Source organism: Thamnophis sirtalis, unplaced genomic scaffold (genome assembly GCF_051295495.1).
Source record: "Thamnophis sirtalis isolate CommonGarterSnake01/CBP01778 unplaced genomic scaffold, rThaSir2_p1.2 scaffold_9, whole genome shotgun sequence".
Classification (NCBI taxonomy): domain Eukaryota; kingdom Metazoa; phylum Chordata; class Lepidosauria; order Squamata; family Natricidae; genus Thamnophis; species Thamnophis sirtalis.
Window position 1 is genome coordinate 74,600,670 of NW_028261389.1, and position 17,364 is coordinate 74,618,033.

A 17,364-nucleotide genomic window follows, 5' to 3' on the forward strand; every position below is an offset into this window, starting at 1 on the left:
TCAACTTCAGTGTAGAGAAAAGTAAAGCCTTACACTTAGGCAAGAAAAACCAAAAGGACCCCTATAGATGGGGAGAAACCAGGCTTAATAGGAATAATCGTGAGACGGAGTTCTTAGTGGAGAACCAATTAAATATGAGCCAGCAGTGGGTAGCGGCAGCCAAAAAAGCCAACAGAGGGATTCAATCAAGATCATAACCAATTTCGTTGTATTCAAGTACAATGACAATAAAGATTATACTTACTTATCACATGAGGTACTAATATCACTCTATAAAGCAGGGGTGTCAAACTTTCATTGAGGTCCGCATCGGTGTTGTGTTTTACCTCATGGGGTTGGGGTGGGCGCGGCCAGCTCGACATCACTCATGTTGGGGGCTCCTGTGGTAGCCCGAGTACTCTGCTAGCGAAAACGGGCTCCCGAGCTCCGGTTTGGGCTGCGACGGCTTCTTGCAACCCTCAAAAACGGAGCACGGGAGAGCTGCCTGCGGCCCTCGCCTGCTCCGTTTTCGGCCCGGACGGCCACCTGCAACCCTCTGCCAGCCAAAATGGAGCTCCATTTTGGCTGGCAGAGCCACCGCGGGCCGGTCCTTTGCTATTTCCAGGTCAGCCCCGTAGACAGATCTAAGGACCCCGTGGGCCGGATGTGGCTCCCGGGCCTCGATTTTGACACCCCTGCTATAAAGTATAAGTAAGACCATACCTAAAATACCGCATCCAGATTTGATCACCACACTGTAAAACAGATGTTGAGACTGTAGATGACCTACAAGGCCCCTTCCAACTCTTGTTATTCTAAGTCAGTGATGGCCTTTTTGGCACCGTGCCCAAACTGGAACCTGCGTGCATGTGCCTGCATCGGAGTGCCGGAAACTCAAAGACCAGCTGGCCGGTGCGTGCAAGCTTGTTTTGGGGGCATTTTTGGGGTCATTTTCAGGCAGTTTTTGGACCGTTTTTCAGGCCAGTTTTTGGCTGTTTCTCAGGCAGGTTTTGGGGGGCATTTTTGGGCCATTTTTCAGGCCAGTTTTTGGCTGTTTCTCAGGCAGGTTTGGGGCTGTTTTGGGGGCATTTTGAGGCCATTTTTCAGGCGAGCTTTTGGCTGTTTCTCAGGCAGGTTTTGGGCTGTTTTGGGGGCATTTTGGGGCCGTTTTTCAGGGCAATTTTTGGCTGTTTCTCAGGCAGGTTTTGGGCTGTTTTGGGGGGCATTTTTCGACCAGTTTTCAGGCGAGCTTTTGGCTGTTTCTCAGTCAGGCTTTGGGCTGTTTTGGGGGGCATTTTGAGCTGTTTTTCAGGGCAATTTTTGGCTGTTTCTCAGTCAGGCTTTGGGCTGTTTTGGGGGGCATTTTGAGCTGTTTTTCAGGGCAATTTTTGGCTGTTTCTCAGGCAGGTTTTGGGCTGTTTTGGGGGGCATTTTTGAGCCGTTTTTCAAACCAGTTTTTGGCTGTTTGGGGGGGCATTTTGGGGCTGTTTTTCAGGCCAGTTTTGAGGTGTTCCTCAGGCAGGTTTTGGGCTGTTTCAGGGCCATTTTAGAGCCAAAAACGGCCTCAAAACCAAACTGAAAAAGCCTCCCGGAAAACCACCATTTTGGGGGGCGTTTTCAAGACCAGCCGGCTGGTGCGCATGAAGATCAGCAGCCAGCGGCACGCGTGTCTACATGTAGTGCTCTGCTTGCCACAGGTTCGCCATCACGCTTCTAAGTCCATAAATGAGCGCGTCTAGTTTAACCTGTAAATTCGGGGAGGTGAAACCCGGAATGCGGCAGTCTTTGTGTTTAAGGCAGTGAAGTCTTTTGCTCACTTAGATCTCTCTTCCGATAAGAGTAGATGTTTTTCTAGGGAAGCATCCTTTGTTTGTTTTCTTCTGAGATTTTGTGCCATCTGTAACCTATAAATGTCAACTTCAAAAAAAAAAAGGGAAAGGACATTCCTATCGTTCCACAAATTCTGGGACTTTGTTGTTCCTTGACTTGTGGTGAGGGAAGAAAAGTTTCTTGAATATGGTCGGTCTTTTCTTGGATTGTGTAGGACAGCAGCTGAATGTATCTTGACTAACCATATTGTTTTGTATACGCCGGTGGAGAAGCTGCTTCCTGTGGTTGCTGGTGGCTTATATAGATAAACTGTGGTTTATTTACGGGTCTTGGAGATTGGCAGTGGCGCATGTTGAGAACACCAAGATGCTGATTTTCAGGAAGTTAAATGTTTATACACATTGCCTTATATGTTGATAAATACACGAGCATAGCCTACGGACAAATTCTTAGTTTTTTTTTTCCCTAAGTGCTGTTATAATTCCTATCATTTCTACCGCTTTGAGAAGTGGAAGAGAGAAAAAGAGAAGGAGAGAGGGTAGGAAGGAGAAGAAAGAGGGTAGGAGTAGGGGAGAAGTAAGGGAAGGAAGAAGGGGAAGGAGAGGAGGAAGGAAGGAAGGAGAGAAGGAAGGGAGGGAGAAAAGAAAAGAAAGAGAAAATAAGGTGGTGTCATAGCAGGTGCAAAGGATGGTAAACAAAGCATTCCAAATTATACCTTATAACCTTTTAAATGGAATAATAATAATAATATAAGAATGGCAAAGAAAAAGAATAACTATGTGAATGTATACCTAGAACTGTATGTAAGAGAATAAATGACAGTAAAAATATAAAGCACAATATAGGTAAATAATACTTGGTCATAAGTAGCTAAGTATAAATAAATAAATAAATAAATAAATAAATAAATAAATAAATAAATAAATAAATGTATATAAAAATGGATAACAAATAATGAGATTATGAACGCAAGAAAGAAATGTATAGTAGGGAAAACACTAACTGCAAAGAAACCGATTCGGAACTGCTGTATGATATACGATGGAACTTATTGTTCCTATGTTGTTTTTCAGTTATGTGTTTTTTCTGTTGATGTGTTAATGTGTTTATGTGTTTAAAATAAAAAAAAAATAAAAAAAAGAGAAGTGGAAATAGACAAAAATTACAATTATGACATAATGTTTGGCTATAACACCAAAGTCAGACACATTATGTTACATTAACGTAATGAAAAAGGCATAGACACATTTATAAATAGGTGCCTATGTCTGCATATGTATCTATGTGTATGTGTAATAGTTATTTTTTTAAAAAATAGCAATAACAATAGCACTTGGACTTAAATACCGCTTTAAAGTGCTTTACAGCCCTCTCTAAGCGGTTTACAGAGTCAGCCTCTTGCCCGCAACAACCTGAGTCCTCATTTTACCCACCTCGGAAGGGATGGAAGGCTGAGTCAACCTTGAACCGATCAGGATCGAACTCCTGGCAGTGGGCAGAGTTAGTCTGCGATAGAGCATTCTAACCACTGAGCCATGAAGAACGAGAATAAGAAAGGGGGGAGGGAGGGAGAGAGGGACGAAGGAAGGAGGAAGGGAGGGAGGGAGGGAGGGAGGGAGGAAGGAAGGAAGGAAGGAAGGAAGGGCAATAGAACTTAAATTTATATATCGCTTCACAGTGCTTTATAGCCTTCTCTAAGCGGTTTACAGAGTCAGCCTCTTGCCCCCAACAATCTGGATCCTCATTTGACCCACCTCGGAAGGATGGAAGGCTGAGTCAACCTTGAGCCGGTCAGGATTGAACTATTGACAGTTGACAGAGTCAGCCTGCAATACTGCATTTCTAACCACCGCGCCCCCAGGATGTTGCGTTTATGGTGCTTCCGTCTATTATCTGGTGGAAATATTTAAAACAAATTACAGGTAGTCCTTGGGTAATGGCGGCAATTTGGAATTTCGGAACGGCCATCATTAAATGACACGGTTGTAAAATGGGACATCCCAGGGTGGTGTCGCTTAGCAACGGCAATCCCAGTTGACATTGTTAAGCAAGGATTGTGTGGGCTGCTGTTGGCAAAACAATATTGAAATTGTAGTATTTGTCCTCTAAACTAGCTGTTGTCTCTCTCCCCCTCTCTCTCCCCTTCCCTCTCCTTCTTTCTCCCCTCTTGCCCTCTTTCTCTCCCTCCTTCCCTCTCTCTCTCCCCTTCCCTCCCTCTCCCCTTCTCTGTTCTCCCTTTTTCTCCCTCCTTCCCCTTTCCTCTCACTCTCCCCCTCCTTCCCTCCTTCTCCCTCTCTCCCCTCTTTCTCTCCTTCCCTCTCTTTCCCCTTCATTCCCTCTCTTCCCTCCTCCTCTCCCTCCTCTCCCTTTTTCTCTCTCCCTTCCTCTTTCTCTCTCCCCCTCCTTCCCTCTCTCCCCTCTTGCTATCTTTCTCTCCCTCCCTCTCTCCCCATTCCCTCTCTTTTCCCCCTCTCCCTCTTCTCCCTTCCCCCCTTCCTTCCTTTCTCCCCCTCCTTCCCTCCCTCTCCTTCTCTCCCCCTCCTTCTCTCTCTCCCTTCCCCTCCTATACCATCTCTCTCCCCCTCCCTCCCTCCCTCTCTTACTTTCAGAAGAAAGAATAGCTCCCCTTTTTCACGATGAAGATTACCAACAAAGCTTGTTAACAGGATTGGTAAGTGCCTTGAACGCAGAAAACATTTAATTGTATAAGGGAAATATACAGAAAATATACAGTAGACCAGTGTTTTTCAACCTTGGCAACTTGAAGATGTCCGGACTTCAACTCCCAGAATTCCCCAGCCAGCGAATGCTGGCTGGGGAATTCTGGGAGTTGAAGTCCGGACATCTTCAAGTTGCCAAGGTTGAAAAACACTGCAGTAGACGTTATACTTTAATAGAAGAGCAACAAAGAGGATTAGGGGACTGGAGGCTAAAACATAGGAAGAACAGTTGAGGAATTGCCTATGTCTATTTGAGGGGCTGCCCCAAAGAAGAAGGGGTCAACCTATTCTCCAAAGCACCTTTGGGTAGGACAAGAAGCAATGGGTGGAAACTAATCAAGGAGAGAAGCGACCTGGAACCGAGGAGAAATTTCCTGACAGTTCGAACAATTAACCAGTGGAACAACTTGACTCCAGAAGTTGTGAATGCCCCAACTCTGGAAGTTTTTAAGAAGAGACTTGACAATGATTTGTCTGAAATGGCATAGGGTCTCCCGCTTGAACATGGGGTCAGACTAGAAGACCTCCAAGGCCCCTTCCAACCCTATTATTCTGTTTTTCCTTGATCAGCTACTGTTTCCCTTCATTGGCAAAACAGCTTCACAGAAACGTCCACCAAACATTTTCAGGCGGAAAAAAATTGCCTACTTGGCCCATTTAAAAGATGACGTTTTGCTTAGCAAGTTCGACTTTTGATGATTTCATGAACGTGTCCGTGTGAGTCTTCTTGGTCACGGGGTGGAAGTAGCTTGCCTCACATCCTCCTGCCAAGATAGATTTCTTTTTTTTTTTTTTTGGCTTTCTATTTTAACAGATCGAGAATTCTCCGTGTCTCTTATTCCAAGTATTAACTGGAACCAACTGCATTTTTCAAGTTCAGTGAAAGTTGGCTAGTTCTCGCCGTTTTTTAACATTAGGGCAGTTTTAACCGTCTCCTAACTGGGTTGACAAGGATGGCTGAAAAAGAACCCACTAAATAGGTTGTTTTTAATGATCAGCTAGCACAGGGGTGGGTTTCTCGCCCCGTTTCAACCGGTTCGGTTGGAACGGGGCCGGCGGCGTCCTCGTGCACGAGCGCGATGCACGCATGCGTACTAGCGTCTGCACGACGCTCCAGCTGCTCCTGGAGGATCACGCAGGCGCTGTATGCGTCCTGCGCATGCGTGGAAGCACAGAACTCGTCAAAACTGGGTAAAGACCGCGGGCGGGCGGGCGAGCCCTTCGCCGTTCCCAGAAGTTACTTACTTCCGGGTTCGCCGACCAACTGGTTTGCAGGGACCGCCACGAACCGGTTGAAACCCACCCCTGAGCTAGCAGAAACATCATGTTGTGCCCCCCCCCGCCAAGTGAAGGACAGTGAGGAGGTTGGGGAGGGACATGGGCCAGTCCTGGAGCCTGGGGAAGGCTCTGGTGAGGGCTCTGTGTCGGAGGCAGAGAGGGGGCCAGGGCCGTCTGACAGTTATCAGCTGCCTTCAGAGTCAGACGTCAGTGAGGCCGACGAACAGTTGTTCCCAGTGAATCAGGAAGATATTTGACTGAACCACTTCCAAATATTATCTTGTCTCCTAAGACTTCTCACCCATTTGCTTAGGTAACAGTTCGTGCATATTTCTATCAAGGCCACCTCGCTTACTCTCTTTACCATCATAAATAAGATTATTTATCCCACCTTCATTATTGTTATGGTATAAATCAGTGTTTCTCAACCTTGGCAACTTGAAGATGTCTGGACTTCAACTCCCAGAATTCCCCAGCCAGCATTCGCTGGCTGGGGAATTCTGGGACTTGAAGTCCAGATATCTTCAAGTTGCCAAGGTTGAGAAACACTGGTATAAATAACTCAAGGCAACAAATGTACCTAATATTCCTTCCTCCTCTTCCTCACAACAACAATCCTGCGAGGTGAATTGAGCTGAGGGGGGCCCCAAATCAACCAAGCAACTTTCATGCCTAAGGTGGGACTAGAACTCCCAGTCTCCCGGTTTCTAGCCAGGTGCTTCCACCACTGGACCAAACTGGCCAACATATTCTTATATTTCAGTTCCGCAACCAATTCTATAATTTGCCTCAGAGTTTCAGTGATGTTTAGAAGATCTTTCCTTGTAACCAGAGAGAGAAGACGGAGTTGTTGTGGCCCGCCAGCAGAGCTGGCAGCGGATTCGGACAGTGAGGAGGTTGGGGAGGAAGATGGGCCAGTCCTGGAGTCTGGGGAAGGCTCTGATGAGGGCTCTGTGTCGGAGGCAGAGAGGGGGCCAGGGCCGTCCAACAGTCATCAGCTGCCTTCGGACAGACGGTGAGGCAGATGAACAGCTGGAGCCTGTTCCCAGTGTGCGCATGTGCAGAGTGGCCAGACAAAGGGAACAACTAAGGAACAAGGGTCGACTTGGGAGTAAGGCCACAGGTGGATGGTGAATGGCCCCTCCCATAGGGAAAAAAAAGAGGAGCAAAAGGGGAGTGGAGTTTGCAGGAGACCATTAGTTCATTCCTGCATTCTTGCCAAGTATTGCGGTGTCTGAAAGATATCGGCCTGGCCGCTCTCCAACCCTGATAAAGGTCGGTAATTGTGAACTATCTTGAAAGACTGTGGGAGAGGAAAGACTTTGCTGGAGAGAAATTCACCGTCAATTAAATAAAAGGGGTTTATCGGGACGAGGACTTGGCTTCGTGCTGCTGGGGAAACCTAGGTCAGAACAGACCACTGAATCATCCCCTGGCTATCTGAGACATCTTTAGCAACTGAAGTTCCAGCCTTTTGCTCTCTGGAACAGATATTGTGATTTACGCACACTTTTTGTTGTGCAGAAAATTCCTCGGTTGTGTTCGGAGCCAGGCTTCCTTAACAAGCGGAGTCTTGGTCCCGGCAAACCCCTTTTATTTACACGACTGTGAATCCCTTTCATTCATAGTCCGCAAGGTTTAGCCAAGAGGAATATTCAGAGGAATATTTATCAACACGAACCTTATCTTGCTTGGCAAGCTGCCAAACAGCTAGTTTCCAAGCGCAGGGCAAGGCCAAACTTGGCACAGAGTCTCTTACAGTTACAAACAGAACTTTCCTCTCTTGACACAACTGAATGAACGAATCGTTTCCTGCAAAAGCCCACTCCTCATTCGCTTTTTTTAGTTCTTGCTTTCTGGCAGCTCTGCGCATGCGCACACTGGGAACAGGCTCCAGCTGTTCTTCTGCCTCACTGATGTCTGACTCTGAAGGCATCTGATAACTGGCATACGGCTCTGGTCCCCTCTCTGCCTCCGACACAGAGCCCTCCTCAGAGCCTTCCCCAGACTCCAGGACTGGCCCATGTACCTCCCCAACCTCCTCACTGTCCGACTCTGCTGCCAGTTCTGCAGGCCGCCGGCCGCCCGCTTATGGTTTCCAACTCACAATCCCTCGGGATTGGGCGGCCTATGAATCTTATTAATAAATAATAATAAATAAATAAATAAATAATAAATTACTTCTTGATAGCAGAAGTCATATGATTCTGTGGCTCTTTGCTTGCGGTCCTAAGATTACGTACGAGAGTTAACGTTTATTTTCTGCAATGTATGATAAATCAGAATATTTTAATATTAGTTGTTCACATATTTTTACGAAGGGGCCCTTGGTGTTCTCTGAGCTTGGTTGTTTTCTTGCAGACGTTTCCTTACCATACTAGGTAACAACATCAGAGCTAGCAAGAAAACAGAGCGCATCAAGGACCCCACATTTCAACTCCAAGAGACGTATATTCTCCTTTATGGGTACATATTTTTTTTACAGATGGTGGCACAACTGAAAGAGCATCTCCTAAGACCCCTGCGGTACGTTGGCCAAAAAAAGATTGATCAGATAGCTGTGGATTATGTTTCAAAACTGGTAGGTTTCTTTTTTAAAAATTATTATTATTTTTTGGGGGGAAATCTTGTATCGAATTTGGTCAATCTTTTGGGAAGGGGGAGGGTTGAGGAATCGAAGTAGGTGTGGCTATATCTCATAAGAAGCTGCGGTTTTGTTAAATCGTTTTTGCCTTTATCTGTAATGTGCTCATATTTGGCTTATATTATAGTTTTCATCAATTTCCGCTTCTCAAAATGATAGGAAAATAGGCTGTGTGTTTGCTGCAAAGAAAGAAAGAAAGAAAGAAAGAAAGAAAGAAAGAAAGACAGAAAAAGAAAGAAAGAGAAAGAAAGAAAGAAAGAAAGAAAGAAAGAAAGAAAGAAAGAAAAGAAAGAGGTTGCAAATTGCTTACCTCTGTTTAGCTCTCAAAAAATGCTTGTGTATTTAGATTTTCACAGGAGCTAAACAGAGTTGAAAGACAACTATTAATGATTTCCAAAGAAAACACTTTTGATGTTTCATTTCCTGAATAGACATCTGGCGTTTTTCTGCAAAATCTTCTAGTCGTGATTTTTTTCTGGAAAGCCAGTTAGTGGTTTTCTGGAAAGCCATCTAGCATTTTTCCCCAGAAAGCCATCTCGCTGTTTTCCAGCTAGCTTTTTTCAGCAAAGGCATCTAGTGGTTTTCCAGAAAGCCATCTAGTGTCTTTTCGGAAAACCATCTTAACTTTTTTTTTCCAGAAAGCCACCTAGCATTTTTTTTCCAGGAAGTCATTTAGCAGTTTTCTAGAAAACCACTCAGCGGTTTTTCCTGGGAAGTCATCTAGAAGTTTTCCAGAAAGTCATCTAGCTTCCCCCCCCCACAGAAAGCCATTTAGCATTTCTCCAGAAAGCATCTCATGTTTTTCAAGAAAGCCATCTAGCTTTTTTCAAGAAAGCCATCTAGCTTTTTTTTCCCCAGTAAAGGCATCTAGAGGTTTTCCAGAAAGCCACCTAGCAGTTTTTCCAGGAAAGTCATCTAGTAGTTTTCCAGAACATCATTTAGCAGTTTTCCAGAAAGCCATCTAGCTTTTTTTCCCTCAGAAAGCCATCTAGTGTTTCCCCAGAAAGCTATCTAACCTCCCCCCCCCCCCCCGGGAAGCCATCTAGCAGTTTTCAAGAAAGCCATCTAGCGTTTCTCCAGAAAGCCATCTAGCTTTTTTCCCCCGGGAAGCCATTTAGCAGTTTTCAAGAAAGCCATCTAGCTTGTTTTTTTCTCCAGAAAGCCATCTAGTGGGGTTTTTTTTGGAAAACCATCTAGCTTTTTTTCCCCTGGAAAGCCATCAATAGAATTTTTCCAGAAGGTCATCTAGCTTTTTGGTTTCTGAAGGGCTGTGTGCCCCCCACCCCGATCTGTTTTTGCTGACAGAACAAATTAAAAACAAAACAAAGGGAGAAATGTTTCCCTATTGCATTTGAGCAACCAAGAAGGGAGAGGAAAAGAAAAAAGAGGAAAGACAACCAAAAAGAAGGGAAGAGAGCAAGGAAGGAAAAATAAGGAAAGAGGGGAAGGAAGAAGAAAGGAGAATGAAGAGGGGAGGAAAAAGAAGGGAGGGAGGGAGGGAGGGAGGGAAGGAAGGAAGGAAGGAAGGAAGGAAGGAAGGAAGGAAGGAGATTAAAATGAAAGTGAGGGAGCATCTGAGGAAAGTTCTGCCTTAGCACTTGGCCACCACAGGTAGAATAGAGTCAAGTGGCCAACACACACACACACACACACACACACACACACACACACACTGAGGTCAAACACAACCCCGATGCGACCCTCAATGAAATCAATACGACATCCCTGGCAAACTTCTCTTTTTTCTTTTATATTTGCAGCTGGACCTAATCTGTCGGATGATGGAGAATGTTCAGAGGAAATACAGTCCTAGTTCCTTGTCCTTCTCGTGGTAAGCAGTTAATTTCCATACATAATCAGCACTGTTGAGACTCTAGAAAGAGTGCAGAGAAGAGCCACAAAGATGATTAGGGGACTGGAGGCTAAAACATATGAGGAACGGTTGCAGGAACTGGGTATGTCTACTTTGATGAAAAGAAGGACTAGGGGAGACATGATAGCAGTCTTCCAATATCTCAGGGGATTCCACAAAGAAGAGGGAGTCAAACTATTCTCCGGAGCACCTGAGTGTAGAACAAGAAGCAATGGGTGGAAACTAATTGGTGGAAGAGCCGAAGAGCCGAGGTGGCGCAGTGGTTAGAGTGCAGCACTGCAGGCTACTTCAGCTGACTGCAGTTCTGCAGTTCGGCTGTTCAAATCTCACCGGCTCAAGGTTGACTCGGCCTTCCATCCTTCCGAGGTGGGTAAAATGAGGACCCGGATTGTTGTTGGGGGAAATAGACTGACTCTGTAAACCGCTTAGAGAGGGCTGAAAGCCCTATGAAGCGGTATATAAGTCTAACTGCTAATCAAGGAGAGAAGCAACTTAGAGCTAAGGAGAGATTCCCTGACAGTTAGAACAATTCATCAGTGGAGCAACCTGCCTCCAGAAGTTGTGAATGCTCCAACACTGGGAGTTTGAACATCTGGCTGACTGTGTGACGCCCCGTGTCTCCTGCTCTGCACTCGCTTCCCTTCCTCCCTCTGCCAAAGAACTTCAAGGCGAATATGATTCATGAAGCAGGATAACCCCCCATTGTAAAGGGGCAGGACTGTTTCGCTGTCTGCCGCTGTGCAACATTTGCAATTCACGTCCTTGTATTATTATTATTACTACTACCACTATTATTTTGTACAGCAGGCAACCAGAGAAAGCAAACGAGGTCATCGTGTTCCATATCATGTGTCGGATTCTGCAGGCAGCCAGCGGGATGTGTCTGCCTCTGCCCCCAGGTGAGTCCTCCAGCTGCAGAGGTCCAGCTTCAATCAGCCTCGACTAGCCACCATGTGTAACCAAATGCCGCTCCAAAGTTATGTCTTCTACTTTTATGACCAGTTCTTGGTGCCTTCAGAGGTTGGTTGCTTTCTTGCAGGCATTCCATGACCCAAACTACATAACATCCTCAGTGCTAACTAATATTGTTATCTAGTTTGGATAATGAAACGTCTGCAAGAAAGCAACCAACCTTAGAGAGCACCAAGGACCCCACAGTCCTCCTCTTCCTCCTCCTTTCTACAAACCCTACTCCCTTCTAACACTGATGACGTTACCTAGTTTGGTAATGAAACGTCTGCAAGAAAACAACCAGGCTCATAGAGCATGAAGGGCTCCACAGTCGTCCTCCTCCTCCTTCTTCTTCTCCTCCTCCTCCTCTTCCTCCTCCTCCTCCTCCTCTCTACAAACCCTACTCCCTTCTAACACTGATGATGTTACCTAATTTGGTAATGAAACGTCTGCAAGAAAGCAAGCAAGCTCAGAGAGCATGAAGGACTCCACAGTCCTCCTCCTTCTTCTTCTCCTCCTCCTCCTCCTCTTCCTCCCCCCTCCTCCTTTCCACAAACCCTACTCCCTTCTAACACTGACAATGTTACCTAGTTTGGTAATGAAACGTCTGCAAGAAAGCAACCAAGCTCATAGAGTTGTGAAGGACTCTACAGTCGTCGTCCTCCTTCTCCTCCTCCTCCTCCTCCTCCTTCTCCTCCTCCTCTTCTTTCTCCTTTTCCCCCCTCCTTTCCATAAACCCTACTCCCTTCTAACACTGATGATGTTACCTAGTTTGGTAATGAAATGTCTGCAAGAAAGCAACCAGGCTCATAGAGCATGAAGGGCTACACAGTCCTCCTCCTCCTTCTTCTCCTCCTCCTCCTCCTCTTCCTCCTCCTCCTCCTCCTCCTCTCTACAAACCCTACTCCCTTCTAACACTGATGATGTTACCTAGTTTGGTAATGAAACGTCTGCAAGAAAACATCCAAGCTCATAGAGCATGAAGGACTCCACAGTCCTCCTCCTCCTTCTTCTCCTCCTCCTCCTCCTTCTCTTCCTCCCCCCTCCTCCTCCTTTCCACAAACCCTACTCCCTTCTAACACTAACGATGTTACCTAGTTTGGTAATGAAACGTCTGCAAGAAAGCAACCAGGCTCATAGAGTTGTGAAGGACTCCACAGTCGTCGTCCTTCTCTTCCTCCTCCTCTTCCTCCTCCTCTTCCTCCCCCCTCCTCCTCCTTTCCACAAACCCTACTCCCTTCTAACACTGACGATGTTACCTACTTTGGTAATGAAACATCTGCAAGAAAACAACCAGGAAGCTGGGAGGGGGAGGGGGAGGGGTATCGCACACATTGCAACGACAAAAAGATTAGCCATCACAGTCTTATATATCATTCTGGTGAAATGGTTGTCCAGTCCCTTCTTCAAAACCTCCCATGATGGAGCAGCCACCACTGCAGAAGACAGGTTCCACCACAAAACCGCGTTCGACTAAAGGGCGCTCGACGAAACCGCGTAGCTGACGTCATCACAACGCGACAACAGCGCGGAGAAAAAAGCACGCTGTAAACGCTAAACCTAAAATTAACACCTAAACCTAAACCTAACCCCCCTAAACCTAATCCTAAACCTAACCCTTAACCTAACGCTAAACCTAATCCTAACCCTTAACCTAACGCTAACCCTAATCCTAACCCTAAACCTAACCCTTACCTTAACTTGAATCGGCTTGCTTTCAAAGCGCTATTTAAAGCGCCCTTCTTTCTCCGCGCTCGCTGTTGTCGCCCTGTTGATGACGTCAGCGACGCGGTTTAATCGGGCACGCTTTAGTCGAGCGCGGTTTTGTCGTGCCACGCAGAAGACAAAGCTGTTTCCGTTAGTTAATTGTCCTCACTGTCAGGAAATGTCTCCTTAGTCCCAGGTTGGTTTTCTCTTCCACCCCGTTACTTCTTGTCCTGCCCTTTGGTGCTTTGGAGAATTCCTTCCAAGCATCGCGAAAGAGAACAAGGAGTTCCGAGAAGAAACTTGATCAACGTCTTCATACCAAGATAATTGCTACGTATTTTTTTTTCAAAAACAGCGAAAAGGTTATCGTTGTCCCCCAAACCTCATTTGACTTGTTTTTGTTTTTAATCTGACGAAGCCGGGGTCTCACCGGAAAACGTGGCTAATGGGGTTTGTTGTCCCTTGTGAAACCATTGTGAGTTGTGAGGGTAAGAGGCTCGAGGCTGCCTTCTCTAAAGTCGTCGTGGGTTTTTTTTTATATCTATTTCCTAAGAGATGGGAGCTTTTTTTTTTTTTGATAAGTCCGAGGACACAGATGAAAATGTTAATGTCCCCTAGAGGACAGATTTTTATGGAGGAACAAGTTTTGGAAATGGAAATCATTACAGAGCGTTAGTTCATAATTGTTCAATTGGGATTTTTTTTTTTAATTGCTTTTTTTTTTTTTTAATTTTTATTGCTGTGGGAGAAAGAATACTGTGTGGAACAGGGATGGCTAACCTTGCCTGTCATCGCGTGTTGAAACCATGTGCACCAGTGGTGGGATTCAAATAATTTAACAACTGGTTCTCTGCCCTAATGACCATCTGGGTAGGCGGGGCTCGGTGGTCATGTGACTGGGTGGGTGTGGCCAACTCAAGGTCACGCAGGTCGATGGGCGCTTCGCCTTAGTTGTTACAATGGCAATAAGGGTTAACCGGAGAGGCAGTTTCTGTAAGCAGGGTAATAAAGATGAGGCTAGAAAGAACACCAGAATGTTTCCTTCCTGCCTTCCTTACAGGATTAGCCCTGTAAAGTGGGAAAAAACAAAAGGAGATTTCTTCCAACAACCGGTTCTCTAAACTACTTAGAAAGTTACCAACCGGTTCTCCCGAATAGGTGCAAACTGGCTGAATCCCACCACTGATATGCATGCACAGCAGCCCAGACCCATAATGCAATGCGTGCGTAAACCCCTCCCCCATGTATGCCCCTCCCCTTACACATGCACCCCCCCCATGCAAGCGCATGCAAACACACACATACCCCACACTCCCCTACCTCCTCTCACCCATCCTCTCAGACATGTGTTCAGATAAATACAATTGACACGAGACTCTCTCAACGCCATTTCTCGTGTGCTTCGTTCCGCGGTTCCCCGGGGAAGTTGCCCTTCCCCTTATAGTAAGGTGACCAGATTTTAACATTGGTAAAGCAGGACACCATTGACCGGAGGGGGGGGGTGTTCTTGATTAAAAAATTGGTCTATATGGAGCAAGAAAAATTTTCATAGAACGCAAAAAAAGTATTGTAATATATTTTTTTTAATTTCAACATAAGTACAATTTACAAATATAATACATTAAAAAAATAGCCACATGGCCGCTGAAAACCGTATATTCCCTTCCCATTCTCCTGCTGTTTCCTAGCTTGTCGTGCATTCTTTCCAAAAATCGGGACTTTTTCAAAACGCTGCGGAACACGGGAAAATTGTTAAAAATCGGGCCTGTCCCGCCAAAAGCGGGATGTCTGGTCACCTTGCCTTACAGCTTCCTTTGTGTCTTCCTTAATACAGGATTCCACACTCGGCACCTGGAAGTGGGGATGAGATGCTTCCCTTTGCACACGGTCCTGCAGTACATTGACCACGGAGTTCTGCATCTAACAGAAAAGTACGTCCTGAATCTTTGGAAAGGTAATACTCCGTCTGCAGATTAGAGCAGCTGTCCCCCAACAACATGGCAACTTTTAAGGCCCGTGGACTTCAATTCCCAGAATTCCCTTGTGCCCCCTGAAATGGGCTGTGCTGAAATCCAAGCAGGAGTACTAGCCTCAGAGTAGAGAAGAATAGGAATAGAATATTAACTTTATTGTCACTTTGAATGTACACTAATCAGCATACATTAAAATGGAAATTTCGTTCCGTACCGCTTGCCACCAGAGGTGGTATTCAGCCGGTACGGAGCAGTTCATTTGAACCAGTAGCGGAAATCGTGAGTGGGCCTGCCCACCCGCCCCAACTCTATGCTGTCCTATTTAGGCACGTTTTTGAGGGTGGGTGCATGTGCGGAATGTGGGTGCACGAAGAGAGCGCATGGGAGGCTGGGCACATGCGCAGCGAACCGGTGGTAACAAAATGTGAATCCCACCACCGGTTGCCCCCTCCAATCTACACTACATAAACATGGCAAAATAAAGAAATAATTCAATACAAAATTATGCATTATGTGGTACGACAGCCATAACTTAAGTCGAGGGTCTTTTCATTTAGTGCTTTTCTAATTTGGTTGCTGAATGAATGGCTGTTAAGTCAAGGACTGTTCGTACAGATTGTCGTCTGCGCCATGGTGTCAAGCAAACTCTGCCCACTGCCAGGAGTTCGATCCTGACCAGTTCAAGGTCGACTCAGTTTTCCATCCTTCCGAGGTCGGTAAAATGAGGACCCAGATTGTTGGAGACAACAGGCTGACAGTTATAAACAGCTCATAGTGGTCTATAAGTCTTAAGGGCTATGACTATTGCTTACACGAATAGTGGCTACTATTACACGTAGCTTGCGTGTAGGATAACAGGTACCTCTTAAGAATCCTACCATTCTTTTAAGAAAGTCTTCATTCTGGGGAGTTTGTCAGAGTTTGGAGCAGCAATCACATCCAGAAAGCACACACAGATAACTGATCCAGCAGGAATCATTAACTTCTCTTTAAATATAATATAACACATGAAGTAAATATACAATACCAAAACGTGGTAGCAAATACAAGCAAACACAAGCGGAGGAGAGAACAGTTTCAGTTCAGAGCAGCAGACTAGATTGAGAGCTCAGACTCAGAGTTTTAGTAAAGAAGTTAAGCTAAGCCACACCCAGGCTCCTAGCTGTCTCCAGCAAATACTGTTTCAGTTTCCAAACAGCCCTCATTGGCTGACTTCGTTGCTATGCCTATTCATTGGCTGACCTTGTTACCATGCTTCTGCCAAGTCATGAACTCTCACACACCCTGACAGAGTTAAAATCCACAAGTCTTAAAAGTCGCCAACTTTGGGCATTTAGCGACGACCTCACGTTTTTAGCAGTCCTTTTTAAACAGGAAAAAAAAAGCCGGCGGAACAGGGAATAACCCGAGAATGCAGCCTGTGATTTTAAATTGATGGATGTACTGGGAACTTGCTGTGAGTCACAGCCGCAAGGCTTACTCGGTGTTGCAAGCATCAGTGAATCAGCGAGGCAGATGCAAACTTGAAAAAAAGCATATTTCGTTTGCATTTCTGTGCCTTTTTGATATTTGCAACATTGCATGTTTTGACACTTTTTTGTTAAACGTTTGTGTATTGTTTTCTATCACACACTCCATTTCTATGTTGAGCAATGTGTTCTCTAGGTGTCCAAGGTGTTAACACACAAACATCATCACAGTCATCATAGCAAGAACACTTAGACTGATATACCCCTTCACAGTGCTTTCACAGCCCTCTCTAAGCGGTTTACAGAGTCAGCCTCTTGCCCCCTACAATCTGGATCCTTTCTCACGGAAGGCTGAGTCAACCTTGAGCCTGTTAGGATCGGACTCCTGGCAGTGGGCAGAGTTAGCCTGCAATACTGCATTCTAACCACTGGGAGGGAGAGAAGGAAAGGAGGAAGGAAGGAAAGAAGGATTTAGACATATACCCCTTCACAGTGCTTTTACAACCCTCTCTAAGTGGTTTACAGAGTCAGCCTCTTGCCCCCTACAATCTGGGTCCTCATATTACCCATCTTGGAAGGACGGAAGGCTGAGTCAACCTTGAGCCTGTTAGGATCGGACTCCTGGCAGTGGGCAGAGTTAGCCTGCAATACTGCATTCTAACCACTGGGAGGGAGAGAAGGAAAGGAGGAAGGAAGGAAAGGAAGGACTTAGACTTATATACCCCTTCACAGTGCTTTTACAACCCTCTCTAAGTGGTTTACAAAGTTAGCCTCTTGCCCCCTACAATCTGGGTCCTCATTTTACTCACCTCAGAAGGATGGAAGGCTAAGTCAACCTTGAGTCTGGTGGGATTTGAACTGTCAAACTGCAGCTAGCAGTCCGCTGAAGTAGCCTGCAGTACTGCACTCTAACCACTGTGCCACCTCGGCTCTATATATA

General features: G+C 45.7%; 2 protein-coding genes across 5 annotated transcripts in view; one reads left to right on the plus strand and one right to left on the minus strand.

Annotated features, from left to right (window-relative positions):
• The window catches only part of GSAP (gamma-secretase activating protein), a 68,177-nt gene that overhangs the window by 43,630 nt on the left and 7,183 nt on the right, over nt 1–17,364 (plus strand). The window contains exons 23-27 of one of the 4 annotated variants that reach the window (XM_087722277.1): nt 4,419–4,480; nt 8,293–8,388; nt 10,212–10,282; nt 11,132–11,223; nt 14,817–14,936. In XM_087722277.1, coding sequence (XP_087578403.1) covers nt 4,419–4,480; nt 8,293–8,388; nt 10,212–10,282; nt 11,132–11,223; nt 14,817–14,936 — 441 coding nt within the window. Of the gene's footprint in view, nt 1–4,418; nt 4,481–8,292; nt 8,389–10,211; nt 10,283–11,128; nt 11,224–14,816; nt 14,937–17,364 lie in introns of all 4 variants that reach the window. The other 3 variants (XM_087722279.1, XM_087722278.1, XM_087722276.1) reach the window with 3 other exon arrangements.
• CCDC146 (coiled-coil domain containing 146) overlaps nt 1–17,364 on the minus strand; it is a 139,057-nt gene that overhangs the window by 6,073 nt on the left and 115,620 nt on the right. The window lies entirely within an intron of this gene.